This window comes from Strongylocentrotus purpuratus, unplaced genomic scaffold, assembly GCF_000002235.5.
Source record: "Strongylocentrotus purpuratus isolate Spur 01 unplaced genomic scaffold, Spur_5.0 spur5_scaffold_14, whole genome shotgun sequence".
Classification (NCBI taxonomy): domain Eukaryota; kingdom Metazoa; phylum Echinodermata; class Echinoidea; order Camarodonta; family Strongylocentrotidae; genus Strongylocentrotus; species Strongylocentrotus purpuratus.
The window spans coordinates 26,583,925-26,594,855 of record NW_022145599.1 but is presented as its reverse complement, the minus strand read 5'-3'; the positions used below and the strand labels follow the sequence as shown (position 1 = coordinate 26,594,855).

The following is a 10,931-nucleotide window of genomic DNA, read 5'->3' as shown; positions in this document are numbered from 1 at the left end:
TATTTTCGTCTGCTTAGAGCCAGAAGGGCATCTTATTTGAACACACAGTCAATGCCCTTCTGGCTCTCATCAGATGATATTTTATCATATTTACGTTGTTAAAATTCTTTGATATTTCTTACAATATGTGTTTAAAACCAACTTACAAACAAACTTATATTTACGTATACATGCATACAAATTCATATAAAATTTATCTCTACTCGGTTTGTCATCCGTAATTCTACTATCTTGTTATTCTTTATGTGACATATGTTTTTGTTCTTATGTTTACTTTGTATTTTTTATTTTTTGTATATGCACAGCCCCATCGTAAAACAGCGTAATAGCTGAACTGGGATTTTACTGTGAGTAAAAAATGAATCAAATCAAATCAAATCAAATCAAATCAAATCATTTGTTCATGATGTGTTTGTAGCAGGTTCTAGAAAATGTTGTTTTAATTACTCTTGTAAGACTTGCTGTAATGTGGGGAGATTGGGCAACTGGTAAATATACACACGCTTGTGCGGGTATGCAGAAAGTGATGTCCATGCATCTCTCCCAGTAGGCTCTGTAATTGCCCGAAACCAAATTTTAGGGAAAATTCTTCGTATTGTAGCATTCATTGTATTACAATTTTTTGTTTGCAAGATAGCCAAAATGTGAAATAGAGATTAAGGGAATGATTATATCATCGACTGCTCTTTCTCCAAACCGGGGCGTTCATATTTGGAGGTTGTGGCAGCAACAGTAAGATGTTCTCTTGACAGTGATGTAGCGGCCCCTGTTTAATTCTGATAAATCTGAGAACCTTTTTTTGTCTTTCTTTCCAGATGTCGTAGATGCTGTTTTTGTCTGAAGAAAGATGAGAATTCCCAGATTGCATATGCAGAAGCCGCAGCTGTATTTCATCACTCTTTCATGTAAGATAAAGCCATATATCATCTTCCATGCCAGCGAGGGTCCAAACAATCATTCTAAATGATCATTCAAATGTTGAAATGTGACATTTTAAAATTTGGTTGGAACTATATCCCGTGCAAGAATCAAACTGAAATGTGGCACATAGATCTGGTTCACGAGGAAAAACAAAGGCGTTTTTTGTCTTGACACTGTTCTACACTTGAATACTTAGACAGGATTTGTTGTCCATTGCATGTAATACAGGGTTTTAAACGTTATTTAAGCTAGTAATATATAAAGTTTCAGCTGATTGCCATTTATATGTAAGAATTTTTCTTTTCATTTCTTTCATTTTTGGAGGGGGAAAGGAATAAGCAGCACATGGAACTTTGTTCATTGTCAAATCCACAAAAAATATTGTAAGACAAATTTTGATGGTGAAAAGTGTTTTAAATACAATGTTTTATAGAGTTTTTGCAGACTGTATTGTCAAAAAGTTCAATCACGCATCTCCTTGCCATAGGGGTTTATTTCATCACGAATATAGGGTAAGAAGTAAGTGTAGGAAAATACTGCAGAGCAATTGTCACAGGAGCATGTGTGGTACAATCACTCATCCTATTCTTTGTCTCATGTGTGTTCATGCCTGTCAAGTATGTGTAGTATAGTTTAATAACGTATGGTACCAGTCTGTTACAGGATTGGTTATGTGAGGGTATGGGGAACAGTTTTGTGTTTTGCAGAAGGCAAGATCAAAAGTTCCATCACACGTCCATTTTTAAAATCTTCTTGCAATTATTTCAGGGTGTAGATGTAGTCCTATCGGACATCGTAGCCGGTCTGATCCTGGTCCAGGTTGAGCAGCAGAGACAGATCAGGGATCAGATCCCCATGACAGCCTCCTGCAAAGATCCTGGACCCGATGTAGCCCTGCCCACGGAACCGGTGGAGAGGAGATTGGAAACCATGTGGTACTACTTCCGATACTCGATGGCCTCCAACGGCTGGCCCGTCCTAGTCGCTGCAGATCTCAAGTGCTGGCTGTGTAAGCTGTGCTGTGCTGGCAGGTAAAACAATATATTTCTTTTATTGGACAACATTTTATAACTTTTTATAACTACATGTAAGGGCTTGACACTAAGGGCTTGTTCAGATATGGTATGTTTTTTAACATGTAAATGAATGGCAACTCTGCTCAACAAAGGAGTTGCATATAAGCTTTGTGTTGTAAGATACAGAAATGTGAAATGTATCACACTTTATATCAAACGCTGCATCATATCTTAACAAGCCTTAAAACAAGCCTTTAAAAGGGGTCTGATGCACATTAGTCCCCAAATTTTCAATTCTACCCCAGAAGTTTTATAGGAGGCCTATGTAAACATGGCTTCAATCATTATTTTCCATTTAATAATCATAAATGGACTCAAATTTTCATGCGATGTTTGCTCTTTCTACTAATGTAAAACTTGTCATTCAGAGCATTCTGGATCAAAAGATAGAAATAAACGTCACTAAAAGGTGACTCTAATAAGCTTTGGGTTAACACTGTGACTTAATTATGCTTGTAAAATTACCACAGTCCATGAAAACATTTGTCTTTTCGAAGCTATTACAGTAGATGTCTGCTTTGAGTACCGGTATGCAGACTGCTGGCATTCATGATGATCAAAAAACAATCTTCAGACCTGACCAAAGCACTCAAAATCAATTTAGTTGCATCTACCAGTACATGACAAAGTGAGTTTTGCTTATGAATTATCCACCAGGTGCTGTGCCTGTATTAGACCCTCTGAGCGCATCATAGGTGATAACTGCTGTCAGTGTAACACCACAGCCATAAGATCCTTAGCAGGGCAGACGAGGAGGATCTGCTCTATGTCACCTTCAAAAATAAGGTAAGATTTAAACTGATGGGCAAGTCCTATACATAAAACATACCGTCCACATCTCAGATTTTAGTATACATGTATCTGATGTCTGTATCAAGCTGATAGCCCTTTAGACCAGGTCCTAGTTCGCTTTTGTACAAATGACCCCCAAATAATCAGAGATCTTTTACACATGGAGTACCGTATTTGCCGGCGTAAAGGCCGCAGTATTTTTGGAAGAGAAAATATCAAAAAGTCAGGGTGCTGCCTTTGCGGCGAAACAGTAAAAAAAAAAAAAATGTAAGTCAAAAACCAGCACGAATTTGCACATATGGGACTACGAACGGTAAAATAACTATACCACTATGGTACAGGACATTTCCACACATCTTACCAACAATTTTATCTTGCATTGTTGACTTGAAGACAAAAATAAACTTCCAAAACAACATCTGCCGATAGATCTTGATCTAAGTTCGTGCCAATGCATTGCAAAAGTTAAAAGAAGGGCCCGTTTAACGGAGCTGCCGCGAAGCATCTAGCAAGCGAAGTCGCCATTTTCAATCCATTTCAATGTATACATCAGAGAAAACTGCAGGGTATGGCATCATTGCGGGATGGCCGAGCGGTCTAAGGCGGTGATTTTGGTCACATCAACGTTTGTACGCAAGAGATCGAATCCATCTTCGACAATGTTTTTTTTTTTTTTTAGATGTCAAAATCGGGGGTGCGGCCTATGCGGCGCTGCGGCCTTATCGCCGGCAAATATGGTATTCGCTCTTTATGCATTTTAGAATCATCACTGCCAAAGTCATAGAAGTGCTTCAATATACCAGTCATGCCTCTATGCATTATGAAAACAAGTTTATCAATTAAACTTGTGAAGTGTACTCTCATAGGTCTATAAATAGAGGTGTTGTGGTCGCGTGGATACGTCGCCGGACTGTCGATCACAAGGTCCGCGGTTCGTGTCCTGCCGTTGCACTAATGTCCTTTGGCAAGACATTGATCTACATTTGCCACACTGGTAGGAATTTATTCCTTGAAACGCAGCGCGCGTAACAGCTGCACTGCTAAAGCTAGGGTAATTATTCTGCATTATTGTAGAGCGCTTAGAGACTTCTGACAAAGTAAGTGTAAGGCGCTATATAAGCACTGTAATTATTATTATATGACTGAAACATAATTGAAACTTGTTTAAATGATTTCTTTTTGAACAGATTTTCCAGAGTCCATTCTTCGTTGCCCTGGATCATACACATAAGTCAGTGGTCATCGCAATCAGAGGGACTCTTTCATTCAAGGTAAGAGCCATGGAAGTAAAAGTTATCTTGAATGAGTTTGCAAATCATGCAATAAAAAATATTTACTCTATATATGAAAAAAGGGATTTCTTAGCTTTTTCACTCTTTTTATGTAAAAATGAGGAGTTTCATAGATAAAGTGTCCCACCTGAAAAGGATTTCCCTTCAAATGCCTTCATCATTATTTGAAATATGATGACTAATAGCCGAGATGTGTGGACCAAACTATCAAGTCACATGTATGTGTAGTCCCATATACACATTTCTACATGTTGTTCATGTTACTTTCAGCAAGATTGAGTCCATGTCTTATTTGATGATTCTATAACCTCAGAGTCTTCACGAAATTCTTATGTATTTCATCATTAACTTTTCCTAATTGCATCCAGATAGTTTCTTTTACAATGTAATCACATGACCAGAACTCAAGTTCATCTCTAAAGTCTTGTTCAGATACAATGCAGCAAACGACAGTGTAATAGGCTTCACCTTTCTGTATCTTAAAATACAGAGATCGATGTTGCGAGCCGTTGCCATTCATTTACATGTACACACAGGCGCGTACACAGGGGGGGGGGGGGGGGGGGGGTTAGGGGGTTAACCCCCCCCTTTGGTATTTTATGTGTGTAAACCCCCCCCCCCCCCCACCACCCTAAACCCCCCCCCCCCCTTTGTTTGTTTTTTGTTTTTTAATTATTAAGAAAAAAAAAAAAAAAATGTATTCCCATAGCTGACCTAAAAAGGTGACCTTACCCTCCCCCCCCCCCCCAATGGAGCCAAATGTCAAATTTTTCAAATTTCGAGACCAAAAAAAAAAAAAAAAAAAAGTGTCCTCTTACACCCCCCCCCCCCCCCCCCCCCCCCCCCCCCCCCCCCCCCCCCCCCCCCCGGCTTATTCAGCGGTTGGCTGAGTCGTTGCAAAATTTTCGGCCCGATTTATGAATGTAAAACCCCCCCCCCTTGAAAAAATCCTGCGTACTTGCCTGTGTACACAACCTTGGCTGACTTTTTTGCAGTGGGTAATTACCACCCCATAGCTGAGCAAGCCTTGATTGATACCGGTAATGCCAATACCATCTCTCTTTGTAGGACATGTTGACCGATGTCTCTGCAGATGCTGAGAGGTTGGACATAGAGGGCCATGAGATCTATGCCCATAGAGGGATCGCCAACAACTCCAAGTACATCCTGAACAAACTAAAGGAGCTCAATCTACTTGAAGATGCATTCCAAAGACATCCAGTGAGTATATATTGTGTGCTTTGCTCAAAAGGGGAGTCCACCCTTACTGTGTTTTAACATATCTCATCTCCTTACCTCTGCCAAAGCCAAAATGTACGTACTTTTAGTTTGATTGATTCAAGCATATAAGTTCTGCTTCATAATGGATACTGAGCATCAAAATGACATCAAATCTTAATTATCAACACTTATTGAAACATGCGTAATCAAATCATTATCATTATTGTATCCCCCGGCAGTATGCCGGTGGGGTACTTTGGATTCAGCAGCGTTACGCCGCCGCCGCAGCCACGTCATATTCTTGTGTGCGCTCTAACTGCCACATTCCTTGACGGATTTCTTTCAAATTTTGTATGGAGATGTATCTTGGTATAATCTACACACCTATAACTTTTGGTGATGCTGTCACCAGTGTTCCGTCTTCTATAGGGTAAAAGGCCATATTTTTGTGGATGTCTTGTGTGCATTCTAGTGTGCAGTCTAACTGCATCATTTCTTGACAGATTTCTTTCAAATTGAGTATGAAAGTGTATGTTGGTAAACTCTATACCCCTATACTATTTTTGGTGATGCTGCCACCAGTGTTCCGTGTTTTATAGGGTCAAAGGTCATATTTTGGTGGGTGTCAAGTGTGCGCTCTGTAGGTCATATTTCATGACGAATTTCTTTCAAATTTTGTATGGAGGTGTGTCTTACTACAGTCTACACACCTATCACTTTTGGGCGAAGCTGCCCTCATTGTTCCGTCTTTTATATGGTCAATGGTCAAATATCTTTTATGCGCTCTAACTGCCACATTTCTTGACAGATTTCTTTCAAATTGGGCTCATACATGCTGCCCGCCCCCTAAAAAAATAATAATAATAATAATCTCAGTCTGAACCCATCCCCAAAAAATTATTATGGAGCCCTGTTTTTCATTAAATATTTCTATTGATTTTGCATCAAAGCCCAATGTTCAATTATAAAAAGATTACTATTTCTTTCAATTAATTCTCAGGAATACAAGTTAGTTATATCAGGTCATAGCCTTGGAGCCGGGGTGGCGGCCATCTTGTCCATCCTTCTCCGAGAGCAGTACCCAGAGATCAAAGCATATGCCTTCGCACCCCCTGGTGGCCTTATCAAGTACGTCTAAATTTGTTTTGGTTTTTGCATTCGAGGTATACTAGCTATTATATCCATGTCTAAACTTTGCAATTTTGCAACATTTATAAATATGTTCTTCTTCCAAAGGGATACTTTTTTATTGTCGGCCATATGTGAGAAATCTTTCAACACAACCATTCTAACATAAAATGAGATCTTGCTTTGTGATTCTATGTGAGTTTATTCTTTCAATTTTGTTTTTGTCTTCTTCTTTCTCAGTGCTGAAGGAGTATTATACTCTCAGAGTTTTGTTACTGCAGTTGTCCTAGGAGAAGATATAGTTCCAAGGTGGGTATGGACTCCATTTTTATGGATAGTCCAAGAACTATTTCCAACAATTGTAACTATTTGATGATCAATGTATAGCAATTTTAGACCAAGAACAAAAATTGCTAATTTATTTCATAGTGTTGCCCTAAAGGAATCTTCTACCTTCATTTTTGTTATGAAGTGGAAAATATTCTTTGCTATCTCTACCTGTACAAAAATTGCTGAAATAGGGAAATGAAAGTCATATTAGCATGACACTGTAGTATAACCTACACTTGTACATTTTTGGTATTGATGTTCTTATTTTTTCACTTGTGTTTTACAGGATGAGTATGTGTACTATTGAGCAGCTCAGGGATTCATTAATTGAAGTCATTAAGAGATGTCCAGTGCCTAAGGTAACATTCAACATACATAAATCACTCAGTCAATTACATAATAATGTGCATGTCCATTTTGGAGGCATTATGTTTTCGGGTTGTCCGTCCGTCCGTCTGTCTGTACGCCCCGTTCTCGCGATCGCGTTATCTCAAGAACCAATTGGTGGATTCCTGCCAAACTTGGATCATGTACGTATCTTGCAGGGCCAATGAACTGATTAGATTTGGGGGTCATGAGGTCCAAGGTCAAAGGTCGCATGGCTCATTATGTATGCAAAAATAGCTTGTGATCGCGTTATCTCAAGAACCTATCGATGGATTCCAGCCAAACTTGGGTCATGTATGTATCTTGCAGAGCCAATGAGCTGATTGCATTTTGGGGTCATGAGGTCAAAGGTCATTGGGTGTATCATGTTTGCAAAAATAGTTTATGATTGCATTATCATTAGAACAGATGGACGGATTACCATCAAACTCAAAACATGTACATTGTATGTACCTTGCAGAGCCAATGAACTGAGTAGATTTGGGGGTCATGAGGTCAAAGATCATGTATATGAAAATAAAAGCTTGTAATCATGATATTCTGAGAACCTTATTACCTCTGTTTTAGTTTGAAAAAACGCTATATGGCGGAGGCATCATTGTGATTTTTTTTTTTTCCTTTGCCTTAATTGCTGAAAATTACAAAATGTTAAAACCATTACACACATAAAATTTGTTCATGTGATTGCACAATCATGTCTCTTTAAAATCATTTTCCACAATGCTGTTAATTACTGAATGATTTGAAATATGCGTGCATTGCAAGAGTGATCATTTGCATGTAACATTTCTCCACATGGAAAAATGTTTTCGTGATCACCGATAATCAACCTTCTCTATGAAATTGCCATGACTGATTTGACAATAAATACCATTTTGAAGTAGAGGTAGTTGTAGCCTAGTGGATAATGTCACCGGACTGTGGAACATATGGTTTGTGGCTTGAGTCCTGCTGTGGCGCAAATATTCTTTGGCAAGATATTATTCTACATTTTCCACTCTAATGGGTACCTGGTAGGAATTTATTCCTTGAATGGTTTTAGTGCCTTGGGAAAGCTGGGCTAAAGCAAGGGTAATCATAGTTTTTAGTGGATGTCTTGAGCATCAGTTGGGATGGAAACGTGCGCCATATAAATGTAGCTATTATTATTATCATTACAATTTAAATATTTTATTTTATTTTTCAGTACCGAGTCATCTTGCGTGGTCTTTGGTACACTTGTAAAGGTCTTCCAGAGAATCTCCCATTATCCTACAACGATCTGGATCACGAGGATGGGCTGTGCTGTAACCCCCGGGAGCCCCTCCTGCCTGCCAGCCCTAGAGGGGCAGAGCAGAGACTCCTGGCCACTCCTACAGAGGAAGGGCATGGCAGTAGAGAAGGTAAGGATAATTTATATATAAGTAGAATGTATCAAATCAACATCAAAAGATATTACTTGGCATTCTATAGGTAATATCTATAGGACATCCGGCCGAAATGTCATGACAATTTGAAATACATCATTTTTTACGAATACTGCCAGGGATTCAAAGTAATGTAAGAGAAAAAGTGATTTTAAACATATCCTACATTGTTTGCTACGTTTCATGTTTGGAACTTAGTGGCATCTATCAGATGGTGACGTCAAAGTTGGTTCTGTAAGCATCAATCAATTGCCGGAGCAATACTATCTTCTTCTTCTTCTCCCTCTCCTCCTTTTTCTCCTTCTCCTTCTCCTTCTTTTCCCTCTCCTTGTCTTCTTCTTCTCTTCCTTCTCTTTCTCTTCCTCCTTCTTCTCCCTCTCCTTTGTTGTCTTCTTCTTCCTCACCTTTGTTGTCTTCTTCTTCCTCTCCTTTGTTGTCTTCTTCTTCCTCTCCTTTGTTGTCTCCTTCTTCCTCTCCTTTGTTGTCTTCTTCTTCCTCTCCTTTGTTGTCTTCTTCTTCCTCTCCTTTGTTGTCTTCTTCTTCCTCTCCTTTGTTGTCTTCTTCTTCCTCTCCTTTGTTGTCTTCTTCTCCCTCTCCTTTGTTGTCTTCTTCTTCCTCTCCTTTGCTGTCTTCTTCTTCTCCTCCTTTTTATCCTTCTCTTTCTCTTCCTCCTTCTTATTCTTCTCCTCCTTTCTCTTCTCCTTCTTTTTCATCTCCTTTCTCTTCTACTCCTTTCTTTTTCTCCTTTTTCTTCATATCCTCTTTTCTCTTCTTCTCCTTCTCCTCCTCCTCCTTCTCCTCCTTCTCCTTCTCCTTCTCCTCCTCCTCCTCCTCCTCCTCCTCCTCCTCCTTCATCTCCTCCTTTCTCTTCTCCTTCTTCTCTCTCTCCTTCTTTTTCTTATCATCATTACTCTTACTTCCCCCTCCCTGTATTAGGAAATGGTGGGATCCATAGTGCTGTATCCATTGAAGTGGATGTTGCTGCTGACGAGCGTGGTGCATCGTCTAACGGCAGACACTCCAGTGTCACAGGTGGTAAGGAGTTCATGGCCCTCTATCCACCGGGTCAGATGATCTGGATCACTCGGAGGGAGATGCATTCTGGGTAAAAAAATCTTCTTCATTCTGTACACCACTGTAAAGAAATCAGCATGCGAATGGGAGCATTAAGTTGGTTGGATAATTAGGAATTCGAACGACAGTGATTATTTAACACCATTAGTGTTCATTCATTGGAAATAGTATTCACATATTCCAATGTCCATGGTTTTAATTCATTGTTAATCATGTATCATTGGCTTTTTGGACTAACAAATTTGTAAATGAAGTACAAAATCATGTTGAAATTGTGCACACATGCACATACATGTATGGTATTGGTAGAATAGGTCATTTCATAATGTTTTTTAATTTAATGCATACGTCTTTGTGAAGTGCCTTGTACAAAAAATTTCATTTACTTGTTAGGAATGATTGTATTTTAATAGGTCACAATGCAAATTGCACACATTACGTGTTGTGAGGTAGGGCAAGCCATAATGTTTGTTCTACCTAGCAACAACTAATGTATGCAATTCACAATCGGGATATCAACATACAATAATACATAGCAGGTGAATGTAATAGCTCATTGCCAAGTCATATTGTATAAATTTGAATACATATTGAAAATGGTTTATCTAGCAACCATGAGATATTTATTTTACGCCATCAGATATTAATCAAATAAATAAGAGATGATTTATAGAGTCATTCTAAAACAGTTGAAAGGTTGGTACCAATGAAGCGTACGTGTAGTCGAATGAAAGTCTAAATACATTTTGCAGATTTTTTCGCTTCCAGAACTGAACCACAATACCGTTTAAAATTCAATTTGAGTTGATTTGCAGTTTGATGATTCATAATAAATCTTCCCCATCTCTTTTCCCAGTGGTTGCTGTGGATCAAAGGACGAATACCGCGCTCGCTGGGTGACCCATCGTCAGTTTGACCACATCGGGGTCCGGCCTGGCATGATCAAGGACCATCTACCAATAGACATCAAAGACGCCTTTGCTTGGTTGGTGGACCAGGTCAAGAACGGTCATGTTGTCCATCCGGATGTATCATGATAAATGGAAGGAGACCAGAAATAGTCGGCCAACCCAGATTTTTATGAACAAGACATACCGTAGGCTAGTATTTTCATCAGCTATAACTGACTTCAAGACCTGAGATCTGTTTCATACAACTTGATATTAATAATGAGATGCGAAGATTGTTACTGAAACCCTCTCATTTAAAGGGATAGTTGAGTTCTTTTTTCAGACCGCAAATGCCTTGAAAGTGCATGGTTATTGCTCTTATTCTTATCTATGACATTTATAGTGCCCTTTTAG

General features: G+C 39.1%; 1 protein-coding gene across 1 annotated transcript in view; it reads left to right on the top strand.

The window, feature by feature from the left end:
- The window catches only part of LOC100890197 (sn1-specific diacylglycerol lipase beta), a 13,130-nt gene extending 2,200 nt beyond the window's left edge, over positions 1-10,930 (top strand). Inside the window, 11 exon segments of the mRNA XM_030985181.1 lie at positions 1,690-1,952; positions 2,655-2,731; positions 2,734-2,783; positions 3,977-4,060; positions 5,150-5,302; positions 6,303-6,430; positions 6,671-6,739; positions 7,047-7,119; positions 8,334-8,529; positions 9,490-9,658; positions 10,484-10,930. Coding sequence (XP_030841041.1) covers positions 1,690-1,952; positions 2,655-2,731; positions 2,734-2,783; positions 3,977-4,060; positions 5,150-5,302; positions 6,303-6,430; positions 6,671-6,739; positions 7,047-7,119; positions 8,334-8,529; positions 9,490-9,658; positions 10,484-10,664 — 1,443 coding nt within the window. The 3' untranslated portion in view covers positions 10,665-10,930.
- The last annotated feature ends 1 nt before the right edge of the window (position 10,931 follows it).